At 28.4% G+C, this 20,557-nt stretch overlaps 1 protein-coding gene across 1 annotated transcript; it reads left to right on the top strand.

Moving 5' to 3' along the window:
• Positions 1–3,651: 3,651 nt before the first annotated feature.
• On the top strand, positions 3,652–4,546 carry LOC126264447 (uncharacterized). Its single transcript, XM_049962425.1, has 4 exons — positions 3,652–3,679; positions 3,734–3,807; positions 3,904–4,090; positions 4,146–4,546. The coding sequence occupies exons 2-4, from the start codon at positions 3,748–3,750 to the stop codon at positions 4,475–4,477; spliced, it is 579 nt and encodes a 192-aa protein (XP_049818382.1). The 5' UTR covers positions 3,652–3,679; positions 3,734–3,747; the 3' UTR covers positions 4,478–4,546.
• The last annotated feature ends 16,011 nt before the right edge of the window (positions 4,547–20,557 follow it).

The raw sequence follows: 20,557 nt of genomic DNA, 5'->3' as shown, positions 1-20,557 counted from the left end.
GAGGATTACATTCCCCGAATTCATTGGAATCGTCCATGTTAAATAATTCTTCAAAATGGAAGTTGGGTTTGGATTGAAGTGTGATTGTGTGTTTGTTATGTTGTATGTGTGTCTTGTGCTGCTCACTTGTCTTAGTTGGAGAATGGACTGTGCTCATTGGTCATAGATCCAGGTCGTATTGTCCCTATAGTTGAGACCGAGAATTCTTTGAGTACGGCTAAAATGTAAACTCCATGTCTAATTATTTAGTTATATACACAGCAATCAAAGGAATAAAGAAAAGCAGAAAGAATGTTTTCAAACATTTTAGTCGGACTCAAACAATTCTCGATCTCAACTATAAAGACTTTTTCAACTTTTGGTCATGAAGAAGATTATAATTTCTGGTGCATTTTGTCGATTTAGTGTCAGTAATAATTAACCAATTTTTGAATTAATGATGTGTGTATCGTTATTTTTTTTGTACCTTGATTTGATATTTTTGTCTTATTATAAGTTAGTTAAGTTTATTTCAATAATAATCTTTCAAGGTTTAATAAATATATAATAAATCAAAGATTTTGATTGTATGTTAAAACCGGCGTTACAATACATGGGTTTAGTGGATACCAAGTGTGCACCTGGTTAAGGTTAAAGTTAAAAAAAAATATATTGGTAAATCCCTTAAATGCGTTAATTTTTTATCTAATTTTGTTACATTGCAATCCTATTACTGAAACATTATAATGTAATATTTTTATTTCGTATCGGAAAGTACAAACGCAGGTCCAATTCCAAATATTTTTAATATATATAATGCTAATTGAATTTAATTTTAAAAAATGCATCAGTAACAGTAACATTTTTATATATTTATATTTGTTCTCCCTAGCACATATTACATTTTATTAACCTTGGCTTTAATTAACTTAGCTCTTGACTAAAGTTTAATATTTAAAAAAAAAAAACATTTTTTAGTTATCAATATTCCATGAAATTTATAAACATAAAACAGGTACAATTTTGTTGTTCCACTTTAAGTAATGCCAAAAAGCGACGACATCTACTATGTGTTTGGCCCAGGATTACACATTAATTTTCATATGTGGTTTAAAATTTCATGTGTGGTTTCATTCTTATATTATCAACAAAACCACAAATTTATAGTTTGACTATTTATTTATTTGTCATCCATTAAAAATCAAATTGATTGAAGACAATTTATTAACAAATTATTATGTATTATTATTATTATAATTTGTTGTACATAAAAGTCAATTTTCTATGAAGAGTCGCAGATAAAAAAAAAGAATATATTGATTCTGTTGGGTTTATTTTATAAGAATAAATAAAATTAGAGTGTCTGTAATTTGAAATAACCGTTTTTTACTACATGCCTATGAATATAAATTCGGTACACCCATCAAAATAACATTTTTTACAATTTTGTCTCTCTGTATGTCTGTCTAATCTTTGAAATGGCTGGACCGATTTTGACGGTACTTTTATTGGCAGGTAGCTGATGTAATAAGGAGTAACTTAGGCTACTTTGTTTCAGAAAAATTCTTTTATTTTAGAAAAATAAAGTAATGTAATTTTACTACAAAACTATAGAGAAAAACATTAAAACAAATTTTATATAGAACAAATAACAAAAATGTGAATTTTTTCCGAAAATAATTTTTTATGGTAAAATAGATTTTCAGAAAAAATTTTTGTTAATCTAATAATTTGTGTTGTCATCCCTAGCAGCAAAACAAGCACGAATTCGACATGGTATGCTTTATATTAAATTAGTAGTGACTCTTATACGACTTCTCATGAACCTATTTGCAAACTCTAGAAACCTTGAATAGGTTTTCGAAACTAGCCTTTCTGTGGCGTGCCTTGTTTTGACAGAGCAATAATTCTTCCCCACTGAACTTCTAATAACCCCACATAAGGCATTTTAAATAAAATTTGCGAAAATATATAACGAATGTCCACACAACAATTGTTTTTAAGATTTATTTGGAATGTCCACTTAACAAATGTGTTAGATTTAGGTTTCAAATACCGGGAAGGCTAACCAGATGTGGAAGTACCTTCTTTGGAGGCACACGTTTATGACGTTAGGAAGTGCATGTTCAGGGAAGACTCACCAGATGTAGAAGTGCCTGGACACCCTTTAAATAGCCTGAGCGCCCTGACTCGCCCTCTTATGAACGGAGAACATATCCAAGAAAAGACGAAAGTCAAATATCTTGGCGTCACACTAGACAACCACCTGAAATTTGTAAGCCATATAACAGACAAAATCCAGTCCCTAAATGCAGCAGCAAAAAATCTATACCCACTAATAAACAGAAAAGCCAAACTAAATAAAAACAGTAAACTAACAATTTACAAAGCTGCAATAAACCCTATCGCAATGTATGCAAGTGAGATTTGGTCAACCGCTTCGGAAACTCAAATCAAACGCATACAGAGTGTACAAAACAAACTGTTGAGACAGATTTTAAACAAACCAAAACGTACCTACCTAGGAAGCGTCCACAAAGAGGCCAAGGTGGAAACAATACAGAATCAAATAAAACTAAAAAGACAAAAATTCAAGAAAAAAATACAAAAACATCCACTTCTAAAAAACATATTAGAAAATCACCCATTAGAGTGCTACTTTAGAGCCTCATATAAACTACTAAGGGAGAATATGTACTATTAGGATAAGATAGATTAAGTTAGGCGTAAGTTAGTTTAAGTTAGGTTAAGGACATAAAAACCGCAGTAGATAATGAGTTTTATTTCAAATCCCGATCAAATAAAACACCTGCAAAAAATCAATCAAATAAAAATATAAACACAGAAATTGTAAATAAACCAAAAATCACTCAGAGTAGCATAAGTCCAAAAGGACAGGGGGCACTCCAAAACATTAGTTAACATGTTACACCAATTACTCAGACATAGGCCCAACAAAAATGACCTTGAAGATTGTTAATTGTGTAACACCACTAAATCAGTACCAATAAATAAAAAAAAAAATGAGTTTTATTTCAAATCCCCCGACTCGCCCTCTTATTCTGTCATTCATTCGTCAGTGGTTCACGCCGTTATTCTGAGCACACACTCGGTGTAACTCGCCCACACAACTCCGCGAAGCAGTAGCTAAAGTAGTAATACATGGGAACAGTGAAATGGATATTGCAGGAACAAATTTTACCAAGATTCAGTATAAGTTTGGTTATGGGTATATTTAATATTTTTGGAAAATTAAAAATTTTCATATAATTTGGTAGAAAGTTTTCTTACAGGCGAAAATTATATTAATAATATTATATTAATATTACCAGGTTATTTTGTTCAACGTACAATACAATTAACAAATTGATTTGCTACATACATTATTTTAGATTATTTAACATTGACATTTTTTTAGATCAATTACTATAATTAGTTGAAAAAATAAAGTTTAAATTTCAATTTTTTTTTTTGCAATATTTTTGTTTATTTATAATTGCCCATTTGATAAAAAATTATTAAACACGTCAATGCACAATCAAAGGAAGAACAACCGCTTTATTATTAACTACGGTTTTTAAAGTTTAAGTTAAAACTTTATCTGTATACTCTAACCATATTATATATGAATCATTTGTCAGTATAAATACTTGTTCAATTTCAGTCGATTCTCACTTGTTCCATTAACATTATCCTGAACGTAGGTAAATAATATTTCATTTAATATTGCATATGAGTATTTTTCTTATTTTAGGATTTTCTAAAACAATGGTTAAGTCGGCTGTACTTCTTTTGTTTTTAATACTCTTAGGAAATGCTTACGCAAAGGTGAGTTTAATTTTTTAAATGCATTTATCAGAAATATATAAATATAACTGTGTTGTTGAAAATTGTTGTTCAATCACAATATATCTTCGATTACAGAGTCTACCTTTAAGGGCTGTAGATATAGATTTTGATACGAAAACTTTAGAACTTACAATAGGAAATGTTGCTGCAGATGTAACCATTGATTTTGGTCATCTTTTAAAAGGTGAAGGTTTGTATGGAGAAATACGCATTCTTCAAGATACAGTGACATTTCATGTCCCTCAAAGCGAAATAGATAAAGGTAAGTTTCGTATAAATTTTAAATAATAATTGTATAATGTTTACTATTTATTTAGTCATAATGAAGTTTAAAGACAAAATAGGAGTCATTCTTCGAGTTCTGAAACAAATTGAAAAAGAGGCTTTCATAAGGACGAATGCAGTAAAAGATGATGCAGCTAGTTTAGGAAGTACTGTTTTAAGAAAAGTACAAGGAACTAGCCAGGCCGTCTTTAAAAAAACTGGTGAACTTGCGATTGGAGCTAAAGACTTTGTAGAAGAAAAAACCAAACACATAGGACATGATATAGTGGCAGGAACGAAAAACTTTGGTAACAGCATTGGCGGAAAAGCAACCGACGTAGGAAGAAATATTGCAAAATCCTTTGGAAACTTCTTTGGTAAATAATAATGTACATACGATACATAAAATATTAATGATATGTAAAAAAAGAAGTTATTATAAATTTAAAATATATTGAATTTCCCATTTATTTTTACATTAAACATTCTTTTTTATCTGTGACTCTTCATCAAAAACTGATACTTATATACTAACAAATTACATAACTACATAATAATTTGTTTATAAATCGTCTCCAGTTAATTGGATTTATAATGATGATAAATAAAAATATAAATAAACCACAGTAAAAATTTGGAATTTGTGGTCTCGTTGGTAAGATAAGAATTAAACTATATATGAAAACTAGTGCAACTCAAAATAATAAATTCATTATAACATGTTAAATTAAGTAGATGTTAATGGGCAAAAGTAAAGTTTGAACAACAGTAGACTAAATCGTGTGTGTTCATATGGACGCATTTTGAACTGGGAACTAAGAAATATTCACAAGACCAAAGGCCTCTTATTCAAGACCTGTTAAACTTGAAATAAACAAATGATCTTAAACTGCAAATCGTAATCTATAGTGACTTGTAATGAAAAATGGATACTATTCGACATTCGGCGACGGTCAGTACAATGATTGGACTGCACATAAGCCCATAAACTCTTTCCAATAACGAAATTACACCAAAAGAAGAGTATGGTTACTGTTTGGTGGTTCGCTGCTGATGTTATTCATTACAGCTTCCTGAATTCTGGTGAAACAATTACAGGGATAAAGTACTGTACTCCAGATTGTCGAAATGCCCCAGAAATTGCTGGGTAGGTGTCCGGTACCGGTTAACAGATTGGGGCCAATTCTTCTCCATGACAATTTGCCTGCACAACGAACACTGCAGAAGATGAGTGAAATGGGGTAAAAAAGCCATACTCAACACATATTCAGCCAATTGTTTATTACAGTTCCACACTTTTTAAATAATAATCTACATATTTAAAATATTAAGTAAGAATTTATTTTTACATTAAAAATTTTGTGGTTTTGTTGATAAGATAAACCACATATCAAAATTAACGTGTTAAGTCCAAATAATAAATTCATTACAAGATGCTACATTGAGTGGATGCGACAATAAAATTTGAACAATTACGGCCTAAATGGTGTGAGTTTATCTGGTTGGTGCATTATGAACTGTTAACAGAAATATTCAGAATTCAAATTATTATAGAACTGATAAACTTGAAATAAATAATTGATCTTATACTGCAGACGTAAGTTTACATTTTTGAAAGACATTGTTCATTTTAATGTGCCTTGAATATATTTTTGTATATATTAAAAAAGAAAATATTCGTTATTATATTTGTTAAAATTGTCTAATTAAATAATATAATTAATAATTTAGAGATTAACCAAAAATTTTTAGAAATCAACCCATTATTCATTTAGCATCTGTTACCAAATTTGATGGTGATACCTTCATGTTACCATAATTTACTAGTAGTTTCGATACCTTGTTGAAACCAGGAGTAGTTCATGTTGGAAACACCCCAACCTTTATCAAAGATTCCACTTGTGTCACTTTTCATTAAAGTTCTTGTCAATGATTCCTTAAAAATGATATCAGAAATATTCCCTCCAGAACCAGTTTGAAACAATAAATTCTATGAACAGACTGAAGTATTAGCAACGGTCCTCTTAGTCCAGTGATCGTCAATTTCTTTATGGAAAAGTTTGAACAAAAAGCGATTGATTTCTAAACACAAATCTTCTGTTTGGTATCGTTAAGTGGTGATATGGAAACATGGATAACAAAAACTAGATCAGTTTCTAAAACACCTAACCACTCAACATAACAGTATCAAATTCACAATGGAATTGGAGAAGGAGAACCAAATACCTTTTTTGGATGTCCTAGTAAAAAGAGTTGGTGAAAATTTACACCATATTGTATACCGAAAACCCACACACACCAATCAGTATCTACATAAACTATCATCCTAGTCAAAAATAAGGTGTCATCAAAATGATTGGGGAAGCAATTGAAATCCATAAACACGGGTACAACTTCAACAGAAAAGAAGAAGCATTGAAATTTGATAATATATGGACACCAGGATTCAAAAACATCAAAATCGGTAAGCAGATAAGAACGGCCAATAAACAGGACGAAATTTCTAGAACATCAGTTGTCAATAAACCCCCAATAATTAATCCAAATAAATTTCAAAACTTCCAGTTAATACCTATCCCTTTCAATAGTGATTACTCAAACGAAGCAGGAAGGCAATATAGTAATAAGTTAGTCTATAATAATAATTTATTTCAATTTAATATTTAAACAATTGTAGAAGATAATGTAAAACATTTTTATCTCAAGTAAAATTCCATGTTCAAAATACTTTAAAAAGAAATCGTATCTTGTTTGAGCAATATTCTGCTTAAATTATCCATTTGCCTCAGCATTACAAAGAAATTAAAATTTGATACAAAGTATAAGGAACAAAGTTGGAAGTCATTGTTTGGGAACTCTTTTAGAACAAGTGTCACCGTACATTACACCTCTTTGGACTTTTACGACTAATTTCAGTTATGGAGGAATATGACGTATGTTTCAACACAACAACACCCGTTTTAGACAAAAACTCTTTCATTATTATGCAGTTGTGAGCCGGCATTGTGTTGTTACAGAATAGACGTCATGATCCTTGCTTCCCGTATTCTGGCCTAACACGGGTAATTTTTTTCAGCAATGGGTCGCGGACCCCTAAATAATATTGACCCGTGATCGTTTGACGTTGGGGCGTCAATTCGATATTAGAATTCATGGTTTTCGATGACAAAGGTTGATTTGAAATTACAGAAATTTCATGAGTGATTAAGTATTTGTTTAACTGATTAGTTCAGTTTTAATATTCTGGGTGACTTCACCTGAGGAAATTTTTAGCACCAACCAGTTTTGATACAGATCGTGTATATTCTCACTCTAATAATGGTATCATTAAATTAAGAAACAGAAGAATTTAGAATGCGTCTCAAGTCAAAATCCAGTTACGGAAGGACGTCAATTGCCGTCTCAGTATCAGAGTTTCAAATTTTATTTTAAACGTAAATTTGTAACCTAACCTGATATGATAGATCACATAAGTAACAGATAAACTATTAAAAAATATTATATAAACTAAACTACATGGTAGTTTTTTGTAGAAACTTATTAAGAATTTCAAAAAATTATTTACAAAACCATTATAAAACTGAAAATTATTTTTTTTCCAATGGTGTAATAGAAAAATAGGAAATGTTTTTTTTTTTAATTCTGGTCATATTTTTAAGGCGAGGTGGTGATATAATATTGTTTATTTCCTAATGATAATATTTTCCGTCTTATCTACGATACCATAAGAAATGACAAAACTGGTGGTTAAGTTATTATGTATTATACTGTAATGTTAATAATGATATTTTTATCAATACAATACATTTCATATGCTAAAAAAAAAGAAACAATTTCTTGCATCGAGTTGTAATTAGAGGTGAAGAGTGGACATATTTTTAAAAACAAGATCAGTTTGGGAAAAAGAAGATGCTGTGTGGGGTAGATTGGGCTCTAAAACACGGCACAGTCATTCTGAAGCATGACGTTCCACCACATCCAGCCAGAGTGGTAAAAAAAACAATTTCATGCCAGCCTCCGTATTCATCAGACTTGGCACCTTTTGATTATCACCTCTTTCCATACATGAAACATGTAAAGGCTGAGCAATACTTTAAAACTTTCAAAGATGTACGAAAATGGCTTCATAAATGGAACTAATTATTAATGACCATTTCATAAACAATCTATTAAACACTATCAAAGGAAGAACATCCGCTTCTTTAAATTTGGAAACAAAACTAGATAAATTTAGGAGGAAGAAGAACCACCAATATATTACATCATATTATATGATAATATATGAATCAATTCTTACTACAAATAAACACTTTACATTAATTTTAGTTGATTTCCGTAGTCCCATTAACGTATCTTTGTTAATTTAAAATTGTTTAAGACAATGGTTAAGTCGGCTATACTGCTATTGTTTTTAATGCTTTTTTTAGTTTAAAAGCTGACATAGCCCTTTCCGATTTTCACCTATTCCGTTCAATGGCACATGGCCTGGATGAGCTGTTTCCATTCTTACGAAAATACTAAAGAATGGGTCGACTCTTAGACAGCCTGAAAGACTATATGTCTTTTCCGACGAGGAATTTTTATGGAAGGAGAGGAAAGATGGGAGGCGGTAATGGCTAGTGAAGGTTAACACGTTCAGTGAACTATTTTTGTTCCATATGTTTTAAATAAAGCTTTTATTGTATAAAAATAGGCAGAAAGAACTTATTCAAGGTCCAAATAAAAATTTGAAATGTTTATTGAATAGAAATATATTATCGCTTATATGCTCAATCTGTAGATGCTGTAGATATTGAGATTGATTTGAAAACTTGAGAACCTACCACAGGAAATACTGCTACATATTCCGGTAATGACATTACATTTTTTTATTTTATTGTATATTATATTTTCTTTCGTTACAATAAAAAATGTCTTTAATAATTAAAATTTGATATATTTCAAGTTCAGAAAAATATTATTGCTTTAACTAAATCACAAATAATAAATTAATTGAAATTTATATTAATTCAATAATTTGTTGATCATATATAAAATTGTATTAAGTTTGGATGTTAAATTTAAATTTGTTTTTTATTAACTAAAACAGTAACAGGCTTAAGTGTGAAGTTGGGTGCAAAAAAATACAATTAAATCCTTTGTCGGGAAAAAACGAAAAGACTTTCCGAACAACCCAATATATAAAATGTATTTTTTCGTAAAATGAGTACGTATATATTTTTTAAACAAAATATTAATACTGATTTAGAAATGTTACAAGTGTTCTACAATTTATTGTGTTACTTTACCTCCTAAGAGTTTTACTTTTAAAATACTGTACTTTAAAAATATGTAAATTCAACGAAACAAGCAAAATTCAATAGAAAATATTAAAATGTAATAAAGAGATTTGAAAATCGGAAAGGACATTTAAATTAAGTAAATTCTTCACCTAAATGATAAATTTATTTTTAGGCAGGTAATATTGCCTGATTTCTATTAGAAGTGTACCTATACTACATATTTAACAAAATTATATTTAATTTCTGCGTATTGATCCAACGTTTCTACCAAGATGACAGACTCCAAGATAGACAAGAATCTTTTATATAACATAATTGCAAATTTGGGAACAAAATTTTGCTGTTGATAATTAGAGAGGACAAATGTAAAATAAATAACGTGAAATGTCTTGATACAACATTGAAACTGATCTTCGAATCTGACTTCATCGGAGACATACATAGAGTGTCAATAAGAGATATTCGATACAAAGTGAATGGTAAAAGTGTTTGTTAGAGCTTTGTTTGTGAGGAAATGGAAAAATCTGTGCTGATAAAGCGAGACTTTCGCTTTAGATTGACCCTTTTTTCAGAACAGTTCAAAATGAAAATTGCCTTCATGAAACAAATAATGATTGAAATAAAATCTAAGATGGACAAGAATTTAACATAATAGCATTTTTGTAAACAAAATTTGCTGTTAATAATTAGAAAGGACTAAGGTAAATTGAATAACGTGAAATGTCTTGATACAACGTTGAAACCGACCTTCAAATCTGACTTCCCCGGAGACATACATAGTGTTAAATTGTTAGATGGACCCCCTTTTCAGAAGAGTTCAAAATGAAAATTGCCTTCATGAAACAAATAATGATTGAAATAGAATCATTATTAGATATAATAAATTATAAAGGTCATGAGATTGTTTTGAAGTATGACTATTCTGATTAATTAATTAATCAGATTACACATACAATAATGATACTGTATGATAATGTATTTACCCAACCTTTATACCAAGATGACGGACTCCAAGATGGACAAGAATCTTTTATATAACACAATAGAATTTTTGGAAACAAGATTTGCTGTTAATAATTAGAGAGGACAAAGGTAAAATGAATAACGTGAAATGTCTTGATACAACGTTGAAACCGACCTTCAAATCTGACTTCCCCGGAGACATACATAGTGTTAAATTGTTAATAAGAGATATTCTATACAAAGTGGATGATAAAAGTGTTTGTCAGAGCTTTGTTTGTGAGAAAATGGAAGAATATGTGGCGATAAAACGAGACTTTCGCTTTAGATGGACCTCCCTTTTCAGAAGAGTTCAAAATGAAAATTGCCTTCATGAAACAAATAATGATTGAAATAAAATCATTATTAGATACAATGAATTATGAGAGTTATGAGATTGTTCTGGAGTATGACTATTCTGATTAATTAATTAATCAGATTATATATACAATAATAATATTGTATAATAATGTCTTGATACAATGTTGAAACCGACCTTCGAATCTGACTCCCCCGGAGACATACATAGTGTTAAATTGTTAATAAGAGATATTCTATACAAAGTGGATGATAAGAGTGTTTGTCAGAGCTTTGTTTATGAGACAATGGAAGAATCTGTGCTGATAAAACGAGACTCGCTTTTGATTGACCCTTTTTGCAGAAGAGTTCAATATGAAAGTTGCCTTCATGAAACAAATAATGATTGAAAAAAATCATTATTAGATACAGTGAATTATGAGAGTTATGAGATTGTTCTGGAGTATGACTATTCTGATTAATTAATTAATCAGATTATATATACAATAATAATATTGTATAATAATGTCTTGATACAACGTTGAAACCGACCTGCGAATCTGACTTCCCCGGAGACATACATAGTGTTAAATTGTTAATAAGAGATATTCTATACAAAGTGGATGATAAAATTGTTTGTCAGAGCTTTGTTGAGAAAATGGATTGACCCTCTTTTCAGACCAGTTCAAAATGAAAATTGCCTTCATGAAACAAATAATGATTGAAATAAAATCATTATTAGATACAATGAATTATAATGGTTATGAAAATGTTTTGGAGTATGACTATTCTGATTAATTAATTAATCAGATTACAAAAACAATAATATTATTGTATAAAAATAAGTGTATTAAAAATGTTGTAGTTGTACTGTATAAAATAAATTTATATTTAACTTATATATAATTTTAGTTTTATTAACAAAACATTGAAACGTTTAAATATTTACACAAGTTGTAAATAAAACCATTTTATTAATTCCTTTATTGAACACGCAGTAGTTGTTGTATATAGGTAAGTCTTTCCGGAATGTAACTTACTTTATAACAAACAGAAAAAAAGCAGCATGGATGGACAGAAAAATTTTCATAAACTGGTTATTACACAGGTGAAAACGTTTCTTAGTGAAAATAATCTCCCTTCAAATGCGGTATTGTTACTGCACAGTACGTCTGCACACCGTGACCAACTGGAATCTGAAGATGGCAACATTTTTGTCATATATTTTCCTTTAAATGTTAACTTAATCGTCCAGCCAATGGATCAAGGTGTGATCGAAGCGATGAATAGAAGTTATCGAGAAAACCTAATGATGCAAATATTGGAAGAAGAAGATTCCAGGGTGTTTTGGAAGTTCCTTAATTTAAGAGTCACTGTATATGCAGTGGCTTGTGCTTGGTACGATGTTAAGTAGCTTAACATTAAGCATGCATTTTATAAAATAATGATAGAGAGATAGATAATGAAGATAATCACTTGAATGACGAATGGTCAAATGAAAATATAGCATTTCTAACATCAAACATTGGTCATCAAGATTGAAGCAATGAATATACTCATAACTGATTTTTTTAAACAAATATATATATACACATTTATTCAAATTCTCAACCACATATTGTAATTGTTTTTCATTTATTGTTTGAATTCACAGATAACTCACAGATGATTATGCATCAGAATATTTTTCCTGAAAACATTGCGTTTGCACATTCTTCATAGTTACACAGTTACATATATATTGTACCCTTTTTATGAGATTCTGTACATAATATTGTATAAAATTTATAGAGACTTGGAAAAAAAGATGAATAAATAGAATTACTAAATTATATGAATTACTCGATTTTTAAAATTATTTTATACTTTCACTATTTTGGCATATTTTTATAAACAATGAACTTTTTTAAAATTATTTATAGTACTCAATTTTATAATTATTTCGGTAAAGTGATTTTTATTGATACATAATTTGAAATTAATATATGATATTCGATTCGAAAACCGATTCTGCTGAATGTAGTAAACAAAAACGAGAAATCCTTTAGGATAGATATTTTTAGATTTATCTAAATCTTCCTAGATTGCAATAATTTAAAATAAAAAATACTTGAAAAAAAAATATATTACATTATAATGAAAAACTTAAACCATTGAATCATATGTAGAGGCCCTCTTCCTTCGCTACATATAAAATTTATTAACAGTAATAAAATTAAAAAAAATTAAGTAAAATGCAAATAACTCAAAGTCTTTTTAAATATATCATGCGGTGGTCAAACACTGAGAAAACATTACAAAATTAATTATAAACATATAAGACTGTTTTTTATTTTCTCTCTTACCGAAATAATTATTTCTCTATTGTCTAGTGATATTCTTTCCCTGTTCATTTACAACGATAATACGCATATGTGTTTCAATGTTTAAATTCATATTTAAACTTTCAGATAACAATCCAGATTGAAGTATATGTTATCTTTGGACTGAATCGACAATATATTTGAGAATAGCCGGGCACTGCGATAATAAGAATGTGATCGTCACACGGCATTACGTCAATAAAGTGACAAAACTCTTATGCACGCGTTAGTACAAAATCAGTTATGAGTATATTCACTGCATCATTAGCTTCTTGATGACTTCTTTTAATCAAGACACATTCACTTTTATCAGAATCGTCACATTGCTCAGACTAATCTTGTTTCCGTCGTGTGGTTGGAATGAGCATCATTGAAACCAGGATAGCGTTGATCCCATTCCATCCATTCTTGATTCTAATGTTTGCATCATTAGGTTTTTTCGATAACTTTTTTCATCGCTTAAATCATCACCTTGATCTATTGGCTGAGAGATTAAGGTAACATTTAAAGGAAAATATATGGCAAAAATGTTGCCATCTTCAGATTCAAGTTGGTCACGGTAAGTAGGCGCATTATCCAGTAATAATACTGCTTTTTGAGGAAGATTATTTTCACTATGTAACTTTCAGAAAATTTGTCTGTCCATCCATGTTGCCTTTTGTTTCTGTTTGTTATAAAGCAAGTTACGCTCCGGAAAGACTTACCTATATACAACAACTCCTGTCTCTTCTATATGACTATGATTTTGTAAACTGTGTATATTTATTATTTATGACTGCAAGCATTTAAAATGTTTTTATTTACACATATTGTAAATTTTTAAACGTTTAAACATTTTGTTAATAAAACTATATATAATTTAGATATAGATATAAATTTATTTTATACAAGACAATTAGAATATTTTTAATACACTTATTATTATACAATATTATTATTGTTTGTATATGACTATTCTGATTAATTAATTAATCAGAATAGTCATACTCTAAAACAATTTCATAACCCTTATAATTCATTGCATCTAATAATGATTTTATTTCAATCATTATTTGTTTCATGAAGGCAATTTTCATTTTAAACTGTTCTGAAAAGAGAGTCAACCTAAACCGAAAGTCTCGCTTCATCAGCACAGATTCTTCCATTTCCCCACAAACAATGCTCTGACAAACACTTTTATCATCCACTTTGTATACAATATCTCTTATTGATAATTTAACACTATGTATGTCTCCGAAGAAGTCAGATTCGAAGGTCGGTTTCAACGTTGTATCAAGACATTTCACGTTATTCATTTTACCTTTGTCCTCTCTAATTATTAACAGCAAATTAAGTCCTATAATGGAATGCGGGTCGAAGTAGTGGCGGCAATTATCAGAATATTTTGTTTCCAAAAATTCTATTATGTTATATAAAAGATTCTTGTCCATCTTAGAGTCTGCCATCTTGGTAGAAAGGTTGGATCAATACGCTAAAATTAAATATAATTTTGTTAAATATATAGTATTTTCTAATAGAAACCAGGCTATATTACCTGACTAAAAATAATTTAATCAGTCAGGTGAAGCATTTACCATATTTAATATCTCTTTATTATATCTTAATATTTTCTATTGAATTTTGTTTGTTTCACTGAATTTACATATTTTTAAAGTACAGTATTTTAAAAGTAAAACTCTTACAAGGTAAAGTAACACAATAAATTGTAACATTTCTAAATCAGTATTGATTTTTGTTTTAAAAAATATATACATATTTATGTTACGAAGAAATGCATTTTATTTATTTCATATTTCTAATAATATATTATTGATTTTATCTTAATTCTACTAAAATTGACAAATACTAGTCTGTCACTGTTTTTGTTAATAAAAAACAAGTTTAAATTTAACATCTAAACTTAATAGTATTTTATGTATGTTCAACAAATTATTGAATTAATATAAATTTAAATTATTCTATTATTTGTGATTTAGTTAAAGCAATAATATTTTTCTAAACTTTAAATATATAAAATTTTAATTACAAAGACATATTTTTATAGTAACAATGATTATAATATACAATAAAATAAAAGAAAAACATTTTTTAAACCATTTGTTGCCAAATAAATGTTATGATATAATTAAATTATATAAATTACTGCAATTTTTAAACTCTAAGAAAAAGTAAATGTCTGTATCAATATTCTATATTTTACATATCCACTCTATTAGGTTTCATTGGAATATTTAAAATTTTATCCGCCATACCAACATCATTCCCACTTAACTTCTCTCCCTGGACTGATAACTCTCGTATTCCGTGACGTTTCTTAAAACTGTAGAGCCTACCGGAGGATGCAAAAAAGTTTCCTTCAATCTTTCATCATTTGTTTGTTGAAATTGTCGGCTTGTCTAACACACATAGGCCCTGATACGGCTAACCCCTGAATTCTTTTCTCTAGAAACCATTGAGCTGTGGCCACAGACAGAAGAATTTTTGGAAAAATTTAGTAAGCCTAATATTTGCACTCTAAACCAAAAATATGGATGAAAGATTGATGGAAGTCAGCATTGTCCGAACAAAAATATAAACAAAATATTGATTTCAATATATTTTATTTGCAAAATATTGTTTATACAGTTACTAAAAAACTATCCTACAATTTATAGTGAACAAATCACGTCCTACAAGATAAGAAAACAAGGTCCCAATAAAAAATATCTTCTAAAAGATAAATACGAGGGTCGCATTTAAAACGACTAATTTTTACCCTTAAATTTAATAATATGTTGAAGTTTTGATTTTGCATAAAACAAAAATTGTGCATAAGTTTGGAAAAAAGGATGATACAACGTTTTGTGGTCAAATTTGATAGTTCCAACGCCAATTCCGCAATAAGTACTAAAAAAACACACCATTCAAGAAGTTCAGTTGAATTGAAATTGCATTTATATTATTTGACAACAAATGGTTTAAAAAATGTTTTTTTTTATTTTATTGTATATTATATTTTCTTTTGTTGCTAAAAATATGTCTTTAATAATTAAAATGTTATTATATATTTCAAGTTTAGAAAAATATTATTGGTTTAACTAAATCACAAATAATAAAATAATTTAAGTCCATATTAACTTAATAATTTGATGAATATTTATAAAATAGTATTAAGTTTGGATTTTAAATTTAAATGGCAAACTAGTATTTGTTAATTTTAGTAGAATTAAGATAAAATCAATAATATATTCTTAGAAATATGAAATAAATAAAATATATTTTTTCGTAACATAAATATGTATATTTTTTTAAATCAAAATATTAATACTGATTTAGAAATGTTACAAATGTTCTATAATTCATTGCGTTATTTTACTTTCTAAGAGTTTTACCTGGAATATACTGTACTTGAAAGTTATGGAAACTCAATGAAATAAACAAAATTCAATAGAAAATATTAAGATATAATAAAGAGATTTGAAAATCGGAAAGGGCATTTAAATTAGGTAAAGTCTTCACCTAAATGATTAAATTATTTTTAGTTAGGTAATATTGCCTGTTTTCTATTAGAAGTGTACACTATATATTTAAGAAAATTATATTTAATTTTTGCGTATTGATTCAACCTTTCTACCAAGATGACAGATTCCAAGATGGACAAGAATCTTTTATATAACGTAATAGAATTTTTGGAAACAAAATACTCTGATAATTACCGCCACCACTTCGACCCACATTCCGTTATAGGACTTAATTTGCTGTTAATAATTAGAGAGGACAAAAGTAAAATGAATAACGTGAAATGTCTTGATACAACGTTGAAACCAAGCTTCGAATCTGACTTCCTTGGAGATATACATAGTGTTAAATTGTCAATAAGGGATATTCTATACAAAGTGGATGATACAAGTGTTTGTCAGAGCATTGTTTGTGAGGAAATGGAAGAATCTGTGCTGAAAAAGCGAGACTTTCGCTTTAGATTAACCCTCTTTTCAGAATCATTCAAAATGAAAATTGGCTTCATGAAACAAATAATGATTGAAATAAAATCATTATTGGATAATATGAATTATAAGGGTTATGAGATTGTTTTAGAGTATGACTATTCTGATTAATTAATTAATCAGAATAGTCATACATAGTCATATAATAATATATATTATAATAATAGGTGTATTAAAATATTGTAATTTTATTGTATTGTATAAAATAAATTTATATCTATATCTAATTTATATATAGTTTTATTAACAAAACATTTCAACATTGTAAATAAAACCAATTATTAATTAAATTACATTGAGCCTTCTTTTTTTTAGAATCTAGTAGCATCCCATTATTAACTTCTTAATACCTTTTCTTTATTGATTTTAGTAGCTTTTCAATATAATCGTTCGATATTTTTTTTTGAATGATTTTGAATTTCTTCGTAGAGTTCTTTCATATTTGACAGTCTTTTTGCACGAATTTTCTTATAAATTTCTTCCCAAAGGTTTTCCAGTGGATTGAGGTCTAGGTTTTGTGCTGGTCAAGGAATGACACGTATCCCTTGAGAAGCGAAGCATTGGCAGGTTCACCATAAACTCATGTTACCTTCGGCAAATGGAAGCATATGATTCTACAGAATGTCACGATAAACAAAACGATCTATTATCCGTCTAACTTAACCAATGACAAACCCAGAAAATCATCTCTAAACCATAACGGCTCCTCCACCATGCTTCACAGTGGGTCTAGTGTATTTGGGTTTATATTAAAAATATTGTAATTGTTATGAGATTGTTTTACTGTATGACTAATAATATTGTATAATAATAAGTAAGTATTAAAAATATTGTAATTGTACTGTATAAAATAAATAAAGTGTATTAAAAATATTGTAATTGTTGTGAGATTGTTTTAGAGTATGACTAATAATATTGTATAATAATAAGTAAGTATTAAAAATATTGTAATTGTACTGTAATTTATGTCTAATTTATATATATTTTTAGTTTTATTAACAAAACATTTAAACGTTTAAATATTCACACAAGTAAAACCAAATAAATTTATTGAACACTTGCAGTCATAAATAATAAATATACAGAGTTTACAAAATCATAGCCATATGGAAGAGGCAGTAGTTGTTGTATATGGGTCTTTCGGGAACGTAAATTGCTTTATAACAGAAACAAAAGACAGCATGGATGGACAAGTTTTCAGAAAGTGGTTATTACACAGGTTATATATATAGGCCAGTTTTAAAAATTTTTATTTAACTTAACAAACTCAGACGTGTGTTTAAAATTAATTTAAATTAAAAAGAATTGCTCTTTTAATAAAATGATTATAATTTTTAATTTGTTGCTCTACATATGAACGATAGTGTATAACCTGCAGACGGAGATTTTTTCCAACTCTAACATACAGACCGGAATCCAAACCTCCCGATAGTTAGATGAAAGAGGATATTTTGGAAGAAGAATTGTAACATCCACCTTAAATGATTTTATTTCCTTTTAAAAAATACTAAAGATATAACCGATTCTTTGACTCCGCAATAATTTAAGTAATTAATTAAACTAATCGTTAATGAAATAACACTTATGTTAATGTATGGGGAATAATATAGGTTAACAATTGAATAAAATGTTCGAAATCGTCTGTATACGCAGTGATACAATACTCCAATCTGTGATACAAATTTACCGGCTTGTCTGTGAAGACGAGCGACAATTCTAAATGATCTCCTGCAATCGGTCCAGCCGGCCCACATTTATCTTTCTTTGCTGTTTCCTAAAGGTATTAATATTCTCTTCCAATCAGCGAATAATTGGATCTAGCTCTTTCGATACTGCATGTTTACTTTAATAAATGTACTAACATGTACTTTATTAAATTATTAAGTAAAAATATAACTTTTAAATAATAATTCTAAAAAACATATGACTGTCAGCTTAAATTAAAATAAGTATGAAATACAAGTAAGTGTAAAATATATTCTTATAATTGTAGGACTTGCAGGGCTAGTGTTACAGACCCCAGGTAACTTCAAGGATGGTGAAGAGAGGTCCACTAGACGCTGAACTGTATAGTAGATCCGCTTCGTGCGGCTTTAGAGTTTGCTATTAACATTTGCACTGAGTAGAAAAGGACTTGAAAAAAGTAATATGGAGTGACAAATCCAAGTTTTGCCTTTTCAAAAGTGATAAAATTACATATATAAAACATCCTAAGCACAAACGACTGAACCCTAAATAGACAGATTTGTAAAATTATTTAAAATTTAGTATAATCAATGCCCAAATGATGTGCAGATGTGATATTTCACTAAATATTAATATTTGTTAAATTATGTTGGATACACATTTGTATATACAGAGTATATACATTATAAGTGTGTATACGAGGTCCAACAACTGTATATTGGGACAAATGAATAATTTGCATAATTTAGGTGTTTCACATTTTATTTTTTCTTAAGAGTTTTTCCAAAATTTAATTCCATATAATTTACATAGGTATAAATAAATATTATCAATCAAAAATAAAATAAACAAAATATTTATTCCATTATGAAAAATATGTTCATTTTGTGTGACAACTAAATTTTGGGAGAGTGTAAAGAAACTATAATAAAAAAGAAAAATACAAAATTCGTGAGAATACTCTGGAAAAAAGCTAAAAGTCCGGGTTGCCCAAAGTTAGTTTTTGAAAGGAATAAAGAAATATGCTAAATTGGTCGAAGAAATACTTTTTTGGAAAAATACAGATGAATGAAACTCAATTAAATTTATCAAGAGAAGTTTTATAAGGTAAACTGTAAAATAACGCCGTACAGAAAGAAAAGCCATTATTATCGTCAAAACAAAAACAAAGCAGGCTAACGTGGGCAAATTCAAAGCTAGCTGTCTGTAGCATATTGGTCCAGAGTAATTTAACATGCGGCTTTTTACAAGGGTTGCGTAAAATAGACGGTAAAATTTAGGAAGAATTTGGAATTAGGAACTTTTGATGTTATTTATAGCATTACGCCTTGTCACAATATTTATTTGCCATACCAAATTGATATTTTATAATATATAGTTATAATGCAAAGAGTGTTTTGTCTTTTATGTTGTTCGATGGTATAATTTGACACCTTCGCAGAAGTGTTCATGGATCTAATTAATAATTTGGTTTAAATGTTTTGTTCATAAAACTATATATAAATTAGATACAAATCTAAATTTATTTATAAACAAAGTCGAAATAAAAAATATCTTCTAAAAGATAAATACTATATATTATATATTAATTTAAAAAAATGTCTACTTAATTTTTTGAAACTCTGGCTGAAATAATTCTATTGATGTAATGCAATTATATCATAACACTTATTTGACAACAAATGTTTTTTTTTATTTTATTGTGTATTATATTTTCTTTTGTTACTATAAAAATATATCCTTAATAATTAAAATTTTATATATTTCAAGTTTTGAAAAATTAAATAATTTAAATTTATGTTAACTCAACAATTTGATGAACATTTATAAAATAGTATTAAGTTTGGATTTTAAA

Source organism: Aethina tumida, chromosome 2 (assembly GCF_024364675.1).
Source record: "Aethina tumida isolate Nest 87 chromosome 2, icAetTumi1.1, whole genome shotgun sequence".
In the NCBI taxonomy this organism is placed as follows: domain Eukaryota; kingdom Metazoa; phylum Arthropoda; class Insecta; order Coleoptera; family Nitidulidae; genus Aethina; species Aethina tumida.
Note: the sequence above shows the minus strand (reverse complement) of the source record. Positions and strands in the feature narration are given on the sequence as shown.

Excerpts from the sequence above, each read along its gene's own strand:
- LOC126264447 (XM_049962425.1), top strand. The coding sequence starts at position 3,748 with ATGGTTAAGTCGGCTGTACTTCTTTTGTTTTTAATACTCTTAGGAAAT. Across the intron at positions 3,808-3,903 it reads TAGGAAATGCTTACGCAAAG|AGTCTACCTTTAAGGGCTGT; the intron begins GTGAGTTTAATT and ends CTTCGATTACAG. Across the intron at positions 4,091-4,145 it reads TCAAAGCGAAATAGATAAAG|TCATAATGAAGTTTAAAGAC; the intron begins GTAAGTTTCGTA and ends CTATTTATTTAG.